Source organism: Ixodes scapularis, unplaced genomic scaffold (genome assembly GCF_016920785.2).
Source record: "Ixodes scapularis isolate PalLabHiFi unplaced genomic scaffold, ASM1692078v2 PGA_scaffold2__306_contigs__length_199485367, whole genome shotgun sequence".
NCBI classification, from domain to species: Eukaryota; Metazoa; Arthropoda; class Arachnida; order Ixodida; family Ixodidae; genus Ixodes; species Ixodes scapularis.
Window position 1 is genome coordinate 93,205,599 of NW_024609857.1, and position 18,950 is coordinate 93,224,548.

Genomic DNA, 18,950 nt, shown 5'->3' on the forward strand with positions numbered 1-18,950 from the left:
AGTGCTAGAGGACGCCCTACCTGAACAATGTAGGCCTGGTCAGAGATGAGAGAGAAGGACTCGACGGGTCCACGGGAGATGAAGTTCTGCAGGAGGATGTTGACCTTCCCGAAGGAGTTTTCGCTGCCTCCCGCCACGGACAGCTTGCAGCTTACGTCCAGCAATAGGTCCAGCTCGGGCAGCTCGTCCTCCCTCACCTGAAGAACGGGCATGAGAAAAGGCATGGCATTCAGGAAGCCTCGTCTCATTACCTCCCGAAAAGAAAAAATATTTGGGTACCGTAGCTTTACTGACAAACTTGTTCTTAAAAGGCACTCACACCCCAAAGGCCTTATTTACTTTTTTTGGTCTAAAATGATGCAAGTTGTAGTCATATCCACAATAAAAAAAAAAAAAAATTGCAGAGCCTTTTTACTTTTTGTGAAGATGGAAGACCAGCGAAGCTGTAATTTTTATGACGTCTAGTTTTCACCTTCTCGCTTCTTTTTATTCGTGACATAATTTATTATAAAATTTAGAAGCTTTGTAAGAGACACTTGTATAATATTTATTAATAGCATTCGTAAAACATGATTTTTAATGCAATTATGAACGCACTACGGCCCCCGTTTTTGAAATACTGAAAATCGGAGTCCGGAAGTGATGTTGCCTCCTGGCTTTTATCCTCCCTCGAAAAACATGGTGGCGCTTGGCACATGTAGCATTGAGGATGATCAGGAAGTTGGGGGAATTGTACGAAATACTCTTATTGGCGCCCAACGACCTCTCAGACATAGAAAAGGAAATCGTCAAACAGTCAAAACAACTGGGTTTGGTGTCTGCGCATCATAGTTTCAATTGTCACTCCACCGGGGCAGCTTTCCACGCAGAACTGTGCCACATGGCCCCTCATGTCGCGCACAAAAGTCCACTGCACATTCTCTTAGACCTCACACCGTTTCAAAGAACTTGAGATTGCTGCAAGGGCCCTAAAAGAACTTCATTCTAACCAGCTCAGCTTTAGGCAGTCACATAGAAAGTGAAGCGTCGTCTGCTCACAGCGATAGGCGGCATGCACGGAGAAACACGGTTAATGTGGAACACAGGCGAACTTGACACTTGCAGTCAGGGCAGTTTGGAGGCACTAGAGAAACTCGAGTTACCAGACGACTCAATCTTTGACGTCACTGCACTGGCGTGAATAGCGAGGACTTCAAATACGGGTTTCGGGAATTTTGTTTTTTTACTTGACAACTACCGAGTTCTCAAGCTTCGTATTCTGAGGGTAATGTCCAGTCATTGTTTTCAATCGTTTCGGATAATAAAAAAAAAACTAACAGTAGCTTAGCTCGGCTACGCCAGGTTATATGTAGCGTAAGCTTAGGTTCAGCTGGTTATTCTTAGCTTTCCTGGTTGTCTAGGATTAGCTTGATTATCATGCTTACTGCTGCTTCAATGACACGCACACGGTACCATATTTACTCGCACAATGAACGCACTCGCATAATAAACGCACCCCCAAGTCGGCCCTCAAAATTTCGACTTTTTTTTTTTCACTCGCGTAATAAACGCACCCCCAGACTTCGAAATTTTGACCCCCTCCCCCCACGGGCGCAAAATGAACGCACTTTTCTATCCTGGTGCAGCAAGGTCGCGAATGCGTGGGCGAACAGAACACCTTGCAAAAGGCGTTAAAAAAATTCGAAAAGATGCAACGGAAGCAAGAAAAAAAAAACATGGAGAGGAGCTTTTTTTTTTTTTGTACAGCGCAGTCAGGACTTTGGTTTCGTGCGCCGCGCGCGCAAGGAAGTAAGAAAGAGAAGCGGAGAAGCGCTCTAAGCCAACAAAACAGCTTGCGAAAGGCAGCAAAAAAAAAAGCCACGGAACTAAGAAAAAACAAAAACAAAGAGGAGCTTCTTTTTCTTTTTTGCGCAGCGCAGTTTGGTTAGGGGGGGTCGTACGTTGCCACGTGCCGCGTGCAAGCAACGCACGACCCCCCCTAACCAAACTGCGCTGCGCAAAAAAGGCGTTGCTTAGGCGCAGCCCTCGCCTAAGCAACGCCTAAGCAAACAAAACAGCTTGCAAAAAACGGTAAAAAAAAAAAAAAAAGTTTTTTTTTTTTTTTCACAACTTAGTTTGGTTACGGGGTCGGGGTCGGGCGCTGCGCGCAAAGAGATAAGAAGTTACTTCGATTTTTCAGGATAAAAGATCCGTTCATTATGCGAGTAAATACGGACGCAAAAATTTTACTTCGCGTAATGAACCCCCCAACTTTGCATCGATTTGCATCAACTTTGCATTCATCTTGCGAGTAAATACGGTATACGCATTATGTGACTACTTCGGGATCTGATGAGTTAAGCTGTGCGCCGTGTTGTTATGTATCAAGCAACCAAACTGCCGCCCAGAACAACCGGACAGCGCGAGCCATGACCTCCAGCGGGTGCCTGTGTGCGGCGCGTGCGTCGGGGACTGACACGTGTGACGTCACTGCTCCTCGCGCATGCGCAGCACGGCTCTCCAGGAGCCACGCAAAACTGCTCAACCTCGGCCAGTGTAGCTTACGCTACAAAACATGATTTTGACCTGTCAGTGCCCTTTTAACTGGTGCAACATGCTTTCAAACGGTGAGAAAAGCGCACACAAAAGACGACCATGGAAGAAAGGGGCACATACACGGCACTGCGTATGGGCTCCTCCTTTCTGTGGTCTTTTGTGCACATCATTCTCATTGTTTGAAAGCTTGTTCTTAAGCTCCAAGTCCTGCAAGTCCTATGACCACTCAAAAAACTGGTCCTTAGTTAACCTAGAGCAGAGGTTCTCAAACTTTTCTATCTGAAGGAAGCTTTACCTGCATTCAATAGCAACCAAGGAACCCCTCACAATCTCAGCATCGATACAACAAAGCAGTGAGGAAGCCTCCGAACATTACAAACTATAACATACTACTATACTCTGTTTTACCTTAGGATAGACTCAGTGCTGGGTGAAATACTGTCGAGACTGATTATAACGAAGTCCACACAAATCGAAAATCACTTCATTATATCCACTTCTTCGTTATATCTGGACTCTATAAAAGTAACATGCAAAAAAAAGATAGCACGGGCTGTCACGGGCACTTGTTTATTGTGCCTGCAGAAAGCGGTCAAGGCTTCCCTGTGCGTGCTCTCTGCTAGATCAGGGGGGCTATGTTGCACGTTTTGGAATCCCAGGAGACTAGGGACAAGGAAGTGACGTAGCTGTGAATGAACTTATCTTAGCAGCACCACGCAACGCGTCATCAGCGACTCCACTAATCAACATCCAAAAAGCGTTGTTGACGTCACTTCCTTCTCCCTAGTCTCTTGGGAGTCCAAAACGTGCAACATAGCCCCCCAGGGCCGCTTCTTGCCAACTGCGAGAAGCTTCGATCAAGAAAAGATCCTGCAAGCTAAGTATGGACTGTGTCGACAGCTGCCGCAAAGGAGGCCGGCACTGGACATCATTCTTCACGTTTGTGTTCACTTTGTTGAGGATGGCAGCATTCTTTTGTTTCAAGGAGATTGCGTCCGTCTTCCACGTCAGGGTGCCGGCGGTGCCAGGACTTGCCATCGTTGAGTGGCAATGATTCAGCGAATCGGTGCTTGAGTAAGGCTAGACCTTTGCGCAGAGAGCGACCACACCAACCAGCGATGGCGACACAGAACACGAAGCCAAGAAAGAATTGCACACAGCACCGAGTGTGCACTCAAGTTTGTGTTTTGTCCGTATAGAAAGCCTAAATTTAAGAGACGAGGGAACAGCTCTTTCGGGGTCATGTGGTTTGTGGGCCACATTTCTTAAACAAGCTCTGTCTGCAAGGGGTCAAAAACGTTTGTTGTTTGCAAATGTGTCTACATCTCCGCTCGGTTTCCTCGCCAAGCTGGCCATGTGACAGCCAAAAAGTGGCGCACCTCTACCAATCTGCCCAGGAGTCAGCCATTAAATTGATAATGCTCTCCATGGTTAAAGTAGCCCCTTCTCATAAATCTAGGCTCTATCCGTCACATCCTTCGCTTTGTCGATACGTTGTTGCTAGCGCTCCGAACGCTCTTATCGGCATGCCACGACGGCTTCTCCACGTGCGGTGTTGGAAAAGCAGCTTCCCAGATAAGGGCGGCAGCAAGGTGCGGTGGTCTGCGACTTAATAAACCTTCCAGACTTGATTTTTTTTAAATTATAACAAAATTTCTCTTCACTGTATTCGCATGAGCAGCTAATTTCCTTCAGTAAAAACAGACACAAATACATTAAAAAAGTGCAAACCAAAATGGGAGATCAAGATCACTTCACTAAAGCCACTATTCAATCACGACAGCACATCTGAAATGTACTTGAAGTAAAGTACAAAGTAAACGAGAGGTTATGTGCTTGGAGTTAAGCAGTAAGTACTGTCGAGACTGGCTATAACGAGATAGCGGCTACAACGAAGCAATCACGATTTCCTATTCCCATTAGCATCTTCTCAATGTATTTGTGTTTGTGCGAAGAAAATTGAGCGGCTCACGCGGATGTAGCGAAGAAACATTTTGTGATAATTTAAAAGATAATTAAATTCTGAAAGTTTACGAAGTCGCAGACCGTCGCACTTTGCAGCCGGGGCCGAGCAGCCACCCAGGACAGGCTGCAGGCAATGCTGAAAAGGCAGCCGACGGCAGCCTCCGCATCGTTGTCTGCTCCCCGCTCCTTCTGGAAAGCAGCTTTTCAGCATCGCACTTGGAGAGCCGTCGTGGCATGTCGAAAGGGGCATTCGGAGCGCTAGCAACAATGCACCGACAAAGATGACAAAGAGAGCCTAGATTTAAGAGAGGGAGGAGCTCCAACAACGGAGAGCATTGGCAATTTAATGACGGACACCTCCTGGGCAGGTTGACGCAAGTACGCCTGCATCTGGCTGTCGCGTGGCCAGCGTGGCGAAGAAATCGGGCGGAGAGGCAGACACGTTTGCAGATGGAGAACGGTTTTGAGTTTTGACTCCTTGCAGACTGCAGATCGTTTTGAAAATGCAGCTCACAAACCACGTGACACCGATCGTGCAGTTGCCTCTTCTCCTAAATCTATACCGACAAAACACTAACTTGAGTGCGAACTCAGTGCCGTGCGCATTGCTTTGTTTGCTTCGTGATCCGTGTCAATGTTGCTAGTCGGCGTGTTCGCTCTCTGCACAAAAGTACCTTCGCTCAAGCACCGATTCGACGAATTATCATCACTCAACGATAGAGACTCTAAGCACCGCTGGCACCTCGACGGGGAAGACGGAGGCAATCTCCTCGAAACTAAAGCGTGCCATCCTCGACGAAGCGCGCATGAACGTAAAGATTAACATCCACCGCCAACATCCTCCACGTCGGTCGTCACAGCTGTCGACACGGTCCGTACGTAGCTCGAAGGATCTTCTCTCGATTAAAACTTCTCACAGTTGGCGAGATGCAGCTTTGATCTAGCAGAGAGAGGACGCAAGGAAGCCTCGGCCGCTTTTTGCAGGCACGATAAACATGTGCTCGTAACAACCCGTGTTATCCTTTTTTTTTTCTTTTTTCGTGTTACTTTTATGAAGTTTATATATAACGAAGAAGAAGATATAGCGAAGTGATTTCCGATTCTTGTTGAGTTTGTTATGAATGGTCTCGACAGTACACTAGGTGCAATGTGCTTGAAGTAAAGTACTATAAACACAATGTACTTTCAACGTAAACTACAAGTACTTTTTAACACAATCCTTCATCATGCCCTTTCATTTTCCTAAACAGCGTTTTCTTGTTTAAACTGGTTTGCATTGCCCGAAGGGTAATCAAGGGTGCATCAGTTATTTTCTGAAATGGTGGCAAATATTGAATAAAGTCAAGTGGCAACAAAGTAGCTATTTTCGAAAATCGTGGCAAAATCAGAAGTCCTTCCGACTTCGGAATTTGGCGCCGCTTGCACTGGTTTGCACCCAAGCAGGTTAAACATACTAGGAGAGATCATGACGTCAGCCCTGTAGCTTCTGCAAGCAGTCCTCCCATGGAGGAATGGCCTCTCCTAATATTTTTCACCTTCTCGCTTGCGCTGATTGAGCGACAAGTAGCGAGAGTTTGATGTGCGGCAGAAAAGCTTCCCCCAGCACAAATGGAGCAATGCGTCGTCTGCTTGAGCTTTTGGGGAGAGTCGAATATCGCTCCCAGTATTTCTTCAGAGTTGACAAAGCATCATTTTGTGATAAAAATTTAACAAGGCCAAATTCAAAGAATGCCCTCAGAAGTCAAGAGTTGTACTTTCGTCGGAAAGTACCAGAAAAAATACTTTAAGTACAAGTTTTCTAAACCTACTTGAAGTAGTACTCTAGGTACAATGTACTTAAAATATTTCCCAACATTGGATAGACCACAGCACTCTACAAGCCATCATGCAGTCTGCTGTGAATGTATCGCGTGACCACAAGCCTCCCCGTCTCGCTGCAAACTTGCCGAAGGTCACATAACGGTCAGACAGCATCGAATAGCTCTGTTGGCTCGTAGCGTCTGCTGCAGTCTATCATAAGGTAAAACAAGAGATAGGGAGCGGATGGCTCGCAGTTATGCATCAATGGATGGCTCAATCCGATCTGCCAAAATTGTGCTTGACCTGGAAGCACACATTACCTAGGAGCAGGGATAGTTTTTGGAAATTTGAAAGCTCGAGGAGTTCATGAAAGTGCTCGGGGCAATTTCTGGGTTCCTAAAAACTCAGTTTGAGAAACCACAGCCTAGAGCTAAAAGAAAGCACTCTCAGACTAACGCCAATACTAAAGTAATTGCTTCATAAAGGATTGAAGGACAATAATGTACAATGGGAGAGTGCTTATAACAAAAGGTTTGCCATGGAACCAGAGTCCAAATCATCAACTGCAAATGCCAAGCGAGAAAAAAGCTTGTTGTTTGTCTTCTTGGCAAAAAGAGGAAGGACAGAGACTTCGCCTGGCTCTGGCTTCTTCCGCGTATGTTTCCTGCTCTGACAACACACATCCCACAGATGCAACAAATTAAAAATCCTCCCCACCTGCAGCTGGTCGAACTCCTGCGCCTTGGAGACCGCGGCCAGGATGTCGCCCTCGGTGAGGCACTTGCGCTCGAGGAGGTCGTTGAAGTGCTCCACGGTGGCGTGCTTGATGTAGAAGTGGCTGGCCGTGCGTCCCAGGTTGGTCGAGTCCAGGCTCTCCGATTTGGCGTCAAAGCGAATCATCCTGGCCTTGTCCAGGGTCTTGGCCGCTGAGATCACCAGGTCCCGTCGGTATTGGCACAGCGTCGGATCCTCCTGCACGTTCCAGGGCACACGAGTCTCTAAGACGTCGAACCCCAAGGGCACCGAGACCTTACGAGTAGGGTCCCGTGATTTTGGTAAATGCCGATAATACCCCAACATGAAAACCAGGGAAAAAGCGAAAAACCCCGAATGGGAGCTTCCCTTGAAGGACAGAAACCCAAGCTTCATGGGGAAAAAACCTATGTCTATAGCTTTATTTTGGTTTGACCCGGAACACAGCTCCCAACAAACTGTCCGCCAAGCTGCTCTCTCTTTTTCGGAACCAGACTATTTATTTTGTTTACATCCCTTATCGATATGGGAACATTTTCCGAGCGTTCGGGCCTTGCTTGTGTTTTCCAGAGTATGACAAACTCTAAGCGTGCGTCCTATTGTCTTCGACTAAAGTCCCGATAAACCCCGATGTTTTGCTTGACCTCAAAGATTGATACCGGAAAACACAGAATTTAAAAAAAAAAAAAATAAGCCCTTAAGGGGGGCACTGGCTAGAGGTTGAACTTCTGAACTACTCAAGTGATCGGAATAAAATTTGCAGTGAAGATGTAGCTTCAGATGTAGGTGTACTGTGCAAACTTTCAGCTCTCTAGGACAGATTTACATGCCTGCATAAGATGATGTGTCACTTTTCATTAAGAAATCTATGATATGCAAATGAGGCTATTAAACACTGTTTTGACTGCTTGAATATAAAGTGGGGAATATAGGACCTTGGGCTATCTAGTTTTAATAACTTCAATGTAACTATTTGAGGAAAAGTTATTACCTCAAAATATGAGATGCATATCTGTCCTATGTCAATTTTTGAAAATATGTTTTTTTCTCAATGAGGACTTTAATATAAAACAAAATAATGTAGATAGCCCAATTCCCCAGTAAATTTCAGTTCAGAAACATGTTGATTGTGGTATCAGAATACTCTCTCCTTCGAACAAAAGATTCCTTCGTATGAAATTTGCAGCAAAAAGTGGAACTGAGAAAAATGCATTCAAACATTGAACTCCTTAACTTTGTTACTGCCTCACAATGTGTAGAAAATATTTTATATCAACGTAAATATTTGGCATAGGGTTATCAAATTTAGTTTAAGGGTGTATAATTAGTTTCTAAAACTCAAAACATAAAAATTAAAAAAAAATAAAAAAAAAAATTTAGGCTTATGTCCCCCCTTAAAGAACACCCCTGAATTCAAGGAAAGATACTAAACCCTGAAAACTCAAAACCCGCCTATAATCTATAATTAAGGTTCCATGTTTTATGAGTTTATTTTTCCTCGAATTCAGATGTTTTTCTAGGGTTAATTTTTTCCCACGTATCTGGTGTGGGATAAAAACCTGCCTTCATCGGGACATTGTGTTGTAGGAACCGAGGCACAGCCATAGGATTCCCCAAGCTCCAGGAAATGTGAGTAGCCCAAATACTTGAAAAACGTCCCCATACCGATAAGAGAAGAGGATGAGACGAGAGCTTCCCAGTGAAAGGAGGAGCCTCAAGGGCAGTTCAGTGATGGCTGCATTCCAAATCAGCACAAAATAAAGATGTGGATAAAGATTTCTTTCCGCTAAGGTTTTTCTTAATCAAGGACAGTTCCAATTCAAGTTTATTTTTTTCCAAATTTTACCAAAACGACATAGGAATTACTTTTAACAATTTCTTGGTATACATACAAAAAAAAAAAAAAGAAAAAAAAAGCACGGATCCCTGCTTTTAATTACCTTAGAATAAATTTTGATGTTATTATGTGCGAAGATCCGTCGGTACGGGTGGCATCAGCCACAGATTTCATAGCCGAGTTTGTTTCATATTAACAGCAAAAACTTGGAGATGCTACACTTTTGAAATCTCAAGGACTCAATGAGCTCAGATCAGACAAAGCAGTGGTAACTACCAACAATGAACAAAGGTGTGTTAAATGGACACGATAGGCCAAACTAAGAATTGACATTTCACACTGGTGCTCGGCGCATCCGGCGAATGTGCAAACATTAAAGGGCCACTCAAAGCGCCGCAGTTGAGTCACTTCTTCTAAGCTGTGCTCGAAATGTCCCAAAAAATTATATGGTATCTTGTACTCCACTACTGCATAATGATCAACCAATGAATCCTAAAGCGTAATGAAGCAAAGTCGAGCATCTTCCGGAAGACTGTGCTGAAATTGCTTCTACGCTGTCTCAGACATAAAAAGGCAATCATGAGAAGTACAGGGAAAAAAAATCCTTACCAGAAGCGATGTGCACTTGATGCCGTAGACCAGAGGGTTCCTCCGCATCCTCACAAAGAGGTAGGTGTAGCTCAGCCACTCCACTGCTTCACTCACAGTCGAGACAGTTCCCAGAGAAATCTGCAGAAGCAAGCAACAAAACACGCACCACTCACATACAGAAATCAACCTGAAGGGTGCTCTCTGCTTGTTGCAAATTGCTTTGGCTTACTGCACGGGCTTTCAAGCTTGAGTCCTGAGAACCCAGGGACTTCCAGGAGTGCCCTAAGGCACCCAGAGAATACATAGAGTGCCTCTAGCTTTTCTCGTAAAACCCAGACTTATAGAACATTTCGTGTAAAGGGGAGAAGCGAGCCAGAGGCACCTTTTTTCTTTAATTTGTTAGCATTAGGACAATTTTTTTTTTACGAAAAAATGGCGGTATTTTCGGTTTGTCAGTTGTTGCATGCAACGCTCCCATTGGTCCAAAGCACTGTTGTGAGCACGCGTCAACCTCTCCCTCTCTCCCCAGCACTGACAAACTGACAGACACCGCCGGGTTTTCGTCAAAACGAGCCCTTTCGTTCTCGTCAAAGAGCCAGAGAGGAGGTGCCGTGCAACACCTCCTCGATAACAAAGCCATAGTGCTGAATGAGATGGCTTAATCAGAGAAGGCCAACACTGAACACAGATTGGAAACGAGTGCCGCGTCAGCACTCGGCTTCGAGTCAAGTTTGAGCTGAAACCGATGCAATCATATTGTCCGATCCGTGCCCAGCAGATCGAAGGAAGAAGCTATGCTTTTGGCACTTTAAATGTATAAGTCTTGATAAGGTAACATATATCTAATCTAGAATGCACTTACATATATTTTAGTTCTCCATATAAAGGGGGAAAGTAGTAATGTTTGCGAGGAGCAGGACTTTTTTTTTTTTTTTTTTTGCCAAGGTTCTTGAGATGAAAACAAGTATAGGCACACTCATTTTTTTTGTAAGGAGCATGGAGCAATAGCTCATTTTACTCCCTGTGAAGTGGAGATTGCCAGTATCCAGTCAAAACCGAATACAATTTTTTAATTTAGAAAATAAAAATAAAGACGTCATACACCCTTCCTTTTAGCCCTTTAGAAGTTAGTTTAAGTTTGCAAAAACATAATTAAGATATTGCAATTTCAAAGAGATATCGGCACTCTACATCTCCACAAAATATTACATCAATTTTTTTATTATGATCGGAAGATTGCAAGTAGCAAAAACTGAGTGCACAAACTGCAAAGACAACCCAGAGGTAAGAAAAAATGGAAAAATGCATTTGAACGTTCAAAAGACGTGTACTCCTCAAATATTGGCTGCAATTAGAGTGGAATCTCGTTAATTCAAACCCTCTTAATTCAAACTCGCAGATAATTCAAACTAACATGCAGGTCCCGCCCTATGTGTTTCTTGGAAGGAAACTCCTGGTAATTCAAACTTTGCATTATTCGAAGAAAGTTCTGGTCCCCCTCGGGTTCAAATTAATGAGATTCCACTGTACATGAAATATGGCGAGACAATTAAGTAGGGTGTTCAGGAAACATCTGGAGCCGATAAAACCGTTCCATACTGTATGCTGCGACTTTAACAGTCCCTCTTGCACTATGTGCCATCAGTCATTAACTACATTAGCTGTTTCCTCTTCCCCATCAGCATTTCAGTTGTCACGAGGTTTCAGTTGGCAGTTTTTGAGGCAGCGGCATGAACTTCTTGCTAGTGAACGCCTCGTGGTGCATCAGTGCTAGCAGGTCGATAATTGCGCAAAAGCGCCAAAGCTCACGGCTTTCACTTTGACGGCAAAATTAGTGCAAGCTCCCGATGCCGTAGCTTCACTTTGCACAAGTATGTCTCATATGGCACATTTTGAAGAAAACGTCAAAAGAAAGAACCCACAGGGCACTTGCTCTTTTCGGTGTAGTTTGAGGGACCATTAAAATACTTTGTGTTTCCCTATCTACTCCCGGACGTGTAGAGAATCTGCACTCGTCACGGCAAACGGGGCAGATCGCATCACTCACAACTGTCGTCGGTGCGCCGGTGTCACACATCCCGGAACTCACAGATCCATGGCCACACGTTCTGTACATCTTCTCAAAGAACCCAATCTTTTTTTTTTTTTTTTTTTTTTTTTGTGGCACTGACAAACGTGAACAGAGCAACAATTGTGTCAGAATGGTCGCCGTTACCGTGGCTAGGCTTAGCAGTTGTGGTGAACGTTCCTCCACTGGTGTCCTTTGCTTGAGTTTGCGCCACGCTCTTGAAACTCGCGCGTGCTTGTGCAGCTCAGAACGTAAAAATCGCCTGTTTTAGCGTTGTCCATCACAAATTGAATCGGAGAAACATAGAAAACGCTGCTGTCTCAAGCGACATCCTCTTGAAGGTGGCTGCCAATATTCGCATAAACTCTCGATTTTTCGAGCCACTGCGAGTCAGTCGGAGGACATATTTTTTCTCTAACTTCCCAACTGAAGATTGTTTTGGTATTTTTTTTTACTCATAAAATCAGGATGTCCAATGGGTAATAAAACAACAAAAAAATCGGTAACTTCAAAAATAAATTTGATTTTTCGATTTGTGTCTTCCCTTAAATAACTACCGCTTCACAAACCTCCCCGTTGACGTAAGGGTCGAGCGTTGGGCTCACGATCTTCGAGTCTGTGTCGGCTGTTGCGACCGATAAGGCGCAACAAGTCGGGTGTGGGCTAAAAGTGGATCGCCAAGTTTACTGACCGTCATTTAAACGCAACTGTGTGAGAGGAAGTGAATTCCCTCACCACGAGAAACAAATGGTGAAATATTAGTGACACGTGCCACTGTGCAAGATATACAATAAATCACCCTTCGTTTAGAATGACAACGTTTAGAATGACAACTAAACACAACACTTATAAAGAACATTAACATAGCACTCCTAAAAAGAACCAGAAAGCCATAGTTTAGACTTGGAGGACAAAGCAGGACAGTCGTTGCGGCAAGAAGTTTGAGGCACTTGAACACAGCTCCGACCATATGCCAATTACTGCAGGGGTTTAAACTGCCTCAACGGCTTTTTGAGAGCCGGGGTGGTGACGCACTTCTGGGGACACCAGTCACCGTTTGCGGTTGATCACATGGTCCCGGTGTGTCACTTGAGGCCGAGGCTTCACTTTCGAGCGCGTCATTCTCGCCATAACCAGGAGTGCCACAGTGAAATGCTTCTTTGGTCAGCTGCAAGCATTGTCGATTCTGTCGCAGTAGTTTGCTGTCGGATGTGATGATGGTATATGATCTAGGATGACCGGAAGACTTCAGAACCTGCGCTTTCATTGCATATGCTCCCTTCTTGACCAGGATGGTGTCTCCTAGATTGAGGTGGATGAGTGGGCCCCTGAGACAGGCACGCTCTTGCCTACTTTTTTGGGTCTCTCAAGAAATGTCCGAAAAAGTCACCCAGGGACTGTACTCTTTTCCAAAACATGTAGCGCTCATGTACTTTGTTGTGCTGAGCTGAGTAGCATGTTTCAAACTTCAGGACGACAATGGCATAGCCACTGTTGCTCTCATCTTCCATGAACCGAAACGTGTTGAACATCTCAATTGCTTCTTCACCCGCAATACTTTGAAGGAGCGCCGCTTTTGATGACTACGGCCAAGGCTTGTCTCGACGTGGCTAGGATAAGTTCAAACTTTTGTATGAACATCTGCCACTTCTTGATTATTTCCTCTGTAGTGCTGAGGGGACCCGGCGACAGTCATATTTTGAAGGCATGCGTAGTTTAGCTGGCGACTTCTGGCACCATGGATCGTCTGTTGCTACCAATAAGACACAACAAGCTGGGTGGGAGGTGAAAAGTGGGTTGCCGAGCTTATCGACAGTCATTTATACTCAAGTGCAAAAGAGGGAGTGAATCCCCTCACCCCGAGGAACAGATAACGAAACATTGCTGATGCGTGGCGCTGCGCAAGATACAATACAGGGTCTTGGGTTCAATTTCCCTTGGGGACTTTCCGAGTTCCGTGTTCTCAATTTATCTACTTACTGCTCTCCTACGCATGAGCATTCATTTCATGTAACAGAGCAGAACTTTCCTGGGATGGGAGGGAGGTGTGGCAGGCATCGAAAGAATTGCTATTGCATACCGACACGCTGTTTACAAACAAGCCCGCGTTTGCCCACACCAGGAGTGGGCACTGCACATGCGCAGAAACCGAATTCAAGTGAACTGAAGCTTCTGCGCATGCGCAGTGCCGTCGACAGCGCCACCGCAGCTGCGTGACGTCAGGGACGCGTGTTAGTCTATAAAAGAGAAGTGGCCCAATACAGTAACACCACTGCCAAAAAGTGCCACTACAGCTCTCCTTTCGCACCTCGTCCACATGTTGACTGGCAGACAGCTCCCTCTCACCTCGGCATTGAGGTTGTCCATGAGGTTCTGGTGGAAGTTGCTTTCAATGGGGAACTGGCAGGTGAGGAGGGACAGGTACTTGTTGAGCTTGGCGTGGGTGGTGATGATGGTGCCGTGGCCCTCCTTGTCGAACTGGGGCCTGCCTGCCCGGCCAAAGATTTGCATCACGTCCAGGATGTCCAGGTCCACAAAGGACCCGTGCTTCGAGTCATAGATGTCCGTGCCCTGAAACAGAGGGGCAAGCACACTTAATGCGAGATGCACATACCTTATCTACATCAAAGTGTGATACAACACTGCGCATGACTCATATTACCCTCCACTATGGAGAGTCTGGATGAAGTACCAAGTAAGTTCAGCAAGTTTATATGTTGCATTTCCAGAAACAGTCAAACAAGTTTTACTTTCTCGCTCCTACAGTTTGTACGTGGTGAATCCCGTCGGACATGCATATTAGTTCAATATATAGGATATCTCACTATATTAGAACCCTCCTATTGTCGAGACCAGTTATAACAAAGTCGATTATAACAAAATAGTGGCTACAGCAAAGCGATCACGATTTCCCCCTCCCTTTCGCACTTCATTAACCAAAGTTGGTTATAATGAAATAGCGGATATAGCGAAGTGATTTCCAATTTTGGTTGGCTTTGTTATAACCGGTCTCGACAGTACAGTACAGCCCGCTTATAACGAACCCAAAAATAGCAAAATAACGGATGTAACAAACAAATTTCGATTGCCCATTATTGTTTGTATACCTGCAATGCGATAAGAGCCTGCTTTTAACAAAAGATCCTGGGAGGCCCGCCACGGGTATAACGGAAAGAAAAACACAAAAAAGTACTCACATTAAATGCAGAAAAAGATATTTACAATATATTTCTAAAAACTAAGCACAGAAACAAACAGCCGCATATTGATTACACAGCTAGTGCGCCCGCCACACTTGTCCAAATGAAGGCGGAACTTGCGCTGCTCAACAAGTTTGCCTTCTCTGCAGTACACGTGACGTGCACAGCTGCATATGTAATGCGGGGCATTTCGGGTATTTGGGTTTTAGGCATTTCCGTTCGACGTTATACTGTTTTCCAAGCCCCGGCCCACCATGTTGCCTACAGTGTAGGCAAGATGGTAAGTCAGAACATTACATTTCCCACATCTCTTGCGGCCACGAAAAGCACGGGCAAAGTATGCGAACAAAGGGCTGTAAATGATTGTAAAGATGGCGAAAAGCGAAGTGGAGCTGACAAAGCACAAGAAAAAACAGACGACACGAGGCAGCAAGACGCGAGGCAGCGAGACGCGAGGCGGCGAGATGCGAGGCGGCGAGACGCAAGGCGGCGAAACGCGAGGCGGCAAGACGCAAGGCGGAAAGACGCTGACAGCAAAAGAATAGGAAAATGAGCTTGAAAAGCAAAGTGCATGCCTTGATGATGACTGCATGAGCAGGCAGGTTCACCCCCCAGGCCAGGGTGGAGGTACACACGAGGACATTGATCATGCCCTCGCTGAACAACTTCTCCACGAGGTTACGATCGCAGCGCAGCATCCCCGCATGGTGGATCGAGAAGCCGTATGGGAACAGATCCTTGATGGCGCTGTTCCGTGAATGCATCATCTGGGTAAAAGACAGAGGATGCAGGCGCACAGGTGAGAATCTAAGGCTTGCAACACCAAGGGGAGGACAGATGAAGGGGCGATTTATTGTGGCACAAAACTGTAGAAGTATGGAAACCTAGAACAGAGGTTTTCCACTTTCTGAAAATTCAAGACGTAATTAAGACCGAAAGAGGGGGTTTGGAAAAGACATCCGTATTTGTTGGTTCTCTTATATACTAGCTAATGCTTTCTTCAATCTTCACATGCAACCACACTTTGGCTAGAATCTTGTTTAGTCTTGAAATTGTTGGCCTTGAAACGGCATTACAAACTTAAATCCGGGATCACCAGACATAAGAATATTCGAGGCTCTATTCTAAAAGATTTTCACTCAATCCTATCCCCATTGTTTCTATTACAGAAGACAGCTCATCCAATTAAACTTGTATGTAAGAGCCCTAATCTACCTGTGCCACTCACACTCTGGTTTGAGTGGCATGAGTTTGTGGGAGCTATCTGTAGGGTTCAGCGTTTTCACTTAGAAAAACCAACAACAATAAAAGTATGCCAAATTCATACCTCAAAATTTAGCTTTAAACTAAAATCTTAAAGAAATAGGGTTAAAGAAATATGGCACAGGTAGTGAGCCGATAGGTGTCCAAGGTGAAGTGCCTCAGTAGCCTTTAAATTCACCAGCATGCCAGTCTCGAGTGTAAAAGCTGAGAGGACCCTTTCCAAACCTGAGTGTTGTATAAACAGTGGTACGCATTACTGAAAACTTCAGAACATACACATGCATTTATCACAATCAAAAAAGGCAATTACGATCAAGATGACCAGTGGAACTCTTGGAACTTGTTGTCTTACAGCTGGGTAAAGCCTGTTGACATCTTCCTCATCTCTTGTAGTCTGTGCTCGTTTCTTTTTCTTTTTTTGCTGTATGTGTTACCTTGACAAATAAATATGCTCTTTCTTGAATTTATCTTCTTACCTTTCAAACCCAGCAATTTATCTGGTAGAGTTTAGGGTAGTGGTGTCACTACTTGTGACAACACTGTCCAAAAAACACAACCATCTGTTAATTTGGCTATAATATCTGACCAATGCTACAATAAAAAAAAAAAAAAAAAAAAAGAAACGAAGATCATGCGGTCCTGAGATGAACAGAAATACTGCACATATCACTGAAAAATAAACATACCGCAATATCCCGAAAAATGCATCACCCCCGAAAGATAACCCACTCCTATTTTTGATGTCATTTGCTATTTTTTTTCCAAAACCACAAAAAGATCGCCTACTTCTAGTAATGGCAGTGCCCTGGTAAAACGGTGACCTCGGCCAAAATAGGATTAGTAAGCTACGACGGGAGAAAAGCAAACATTGATGACTGGGAAGCACGGTTGTCTACGCTCTTTTGACCCTCGAATTGAAAACAAGTTTGTCAGGTCACAGAATACAGAAATAGCATCTTAAAACCTTTTCTTCATTGCACACTGTAAGTTAGCGCACTCCCCATTTTCACTTGATTCGCTCCCGCTTTTAGGTGAGCCATTTCTCAATATATTACAGTAAACTTTCATGTGTATGCGGACTCAAAAGAAAAAAAAAATAGTTTTCAGATTAAAAAAAAAAGAACTATTAAGCTTGAAGAAAAAAGATGAAAACATTAAAATGTACCTGCACGTATTTGGTACGTCTGAACAGGGATACCAATGTCGCACCAGAAGCGTCCCTGAGTAGAACAAATAACAAGCTCCCAAAAAAGAGTTTTTAGCCTTTTCCCCAAACAATGCTGCCATTACAGTCACCAGTATACTCTATTCCCCCCTCAGCTGACGGTGCGGTGGAGGCTACGTGCTCGTTGGACCAATCACAAGACCCTCTTTTGCCACGCCACCATGCTCCCGGCTATACCCATATCAGGGGCGGATTCAGGTTTTGTTTAAGGGGGGGGTCCAGCAAGGACCCGGGAAAGGGGGGGGGGGGGGGGGGATAGACCCATCATTCGACCGCGGAAGCCGGGCATCACTCCCTGCTCTCTCTCTTCCCCCCCCTCTCCTCCTACTTCCCTCACCCATTAAATGCTTATTGGCTGGGGAAAGTGCTACAGGCGCCGACACAGATTGACCGCAATTATGTTGTGATAAATTGTATCAAACCTTTGCCTTTCTTGAGAGAGGAACAATGAATATTTGCGTTTTATTAGAAACATGACGGGATTAATGGAAACAATGTACAGTTCTGTTATGGTACTGCTGTCGTACTTCAGTCGTACATCACGCATGCACTAAACATCCGACGCTGATGCTTTCTGATGAACGCCAGACAAATCGCTTTGGTGTCTATCGGAATGTCTTGATGGACATGCATTAGAGCAAGTCCAGTGAAACGTTCTTCTGTCATTGTGCTTCGCGTGTAGGACTTGACTCTTCGTAGAGCAGAAAAACTCCGCTCTGCCTCGGCGCTTGAAATGGGAAGCGTGCATCCAATTATTATTAGCTGACGGTCTGAAACCAAAACTCTAAACTGACCCGCTCGCCTCGCCGGCGCCCTGGGCCTTGGAAGGCACCGCTGCTCCCCTCGCCCAAATTTGAAACTTCGTAACGGCGGACGGCGGTGTCGCGTGGTTTTGTTTACCCAAGGGTCGTGCAAGCGTGCTTGCACGACCCTTGGGTAAGAAACCATAGTTGCGGTCGCGTAAGCTGAGGAACGGACCGTCGTCTTTTTCAGTGGTGTCCAAAAAGCTTAGCTGGCTGGCTAAAAAAAAAAAAAAAAAGGGGGGGGGGGGGGGTCCGGATCCCAGGACCCCCCCCCCCCCCTGGATCCGCCCCTGCATATGCAGACAGCGGAGCCAGGTGATGACAGGGTGAATGCCCATTGGTCCTGCGAGCACGCAGCTCCCACCACACTGTTGGTTAAGGGATGAACAGAGTATAGTGGCTATAGCACCTGCTATCCCATCAAAACAGTTTCTAGCTTTATTTGAAACCAATTCAGTAAGATGCAGCCACAGCATATAGTTCTCACCTGCTTCTCGGCATTCACATACTGGACGCTCTGAACCACCTGGAACTTGGGCAACTTCCCCTGCTGCTGGGCCAACTCCCTCAGGGCTCGTGCGGTCTTCACGGTAGAGTTGCGCGAGTGCACAAACACCATAACCTGCACAGAGCCCCATCCCATTCTATGTTCTCGGCGATATCAGAGAGGTACAAGGTGCTCTAGTTCGGTGTAGAGTAAATGTGTATGCTTCGCTTGGGGAGCGGAGTATCGCAACGGTCTTGAATGTTTCAATTGAAGTATTGCAGGCACCGCACATGCGCCGTCTTATATCTCCCACATCTCTCAGAAGCGCGTGAGCGTAGGTAGCGCGGACTCAGCCGTCTGCTTGCTCACGGTCACTTTAAAACTGCGCTCGGCTTGCGGTATAAAAATAATGCAATTACATGC

At 45.3% G+C, this 18,950-nt stretch overlaps 1 protein-coding gene across 1 annotated transcript in view; it reads right to left on the reverse strand.

Annotated features, from left to right (window-relative positions):
* LOC8041161 (activating signal cointegrator 1 complex subunit 3) overlaps nucleotides 1-18,950 on the reverse strand; it is a 124,707-nt gene that overhangs the window by 76,379 nt on the left and 29,378 nt on the right. The window contains exons 13-18 of the mRNA XM_040220363.3: nucleotides 18,528-18,662; nucleotides 15,325-15,516; nucleotides 13,896-14,120; nucleotides 9,500-9,619; nucleotides 7,018-7,272; nucleotides 21-197 (exon numbers count right to left, since the gene is read on the reverse strand). Of these exons, the coding sequence (XP_040076297.2) occupies nucleotides 21-197; nucleotides 7,018-7,272; nucleotides 9,500-9,619; nucleotides 13,896-14,120; nucleotides 15,325-15,516; nucleotides 18,528-18,662 (1,104 nt within the window). The remainder of the gene's footprint in view (nucleotides 1-20; nucleotides 198-7,017; nucleotides 7,273-9,499; nucleotides 9,620-13,895; nucleotides 14,121-15,324; nucleotides 15,517-18,527; nucleotides 18,663-18,950) is intronic.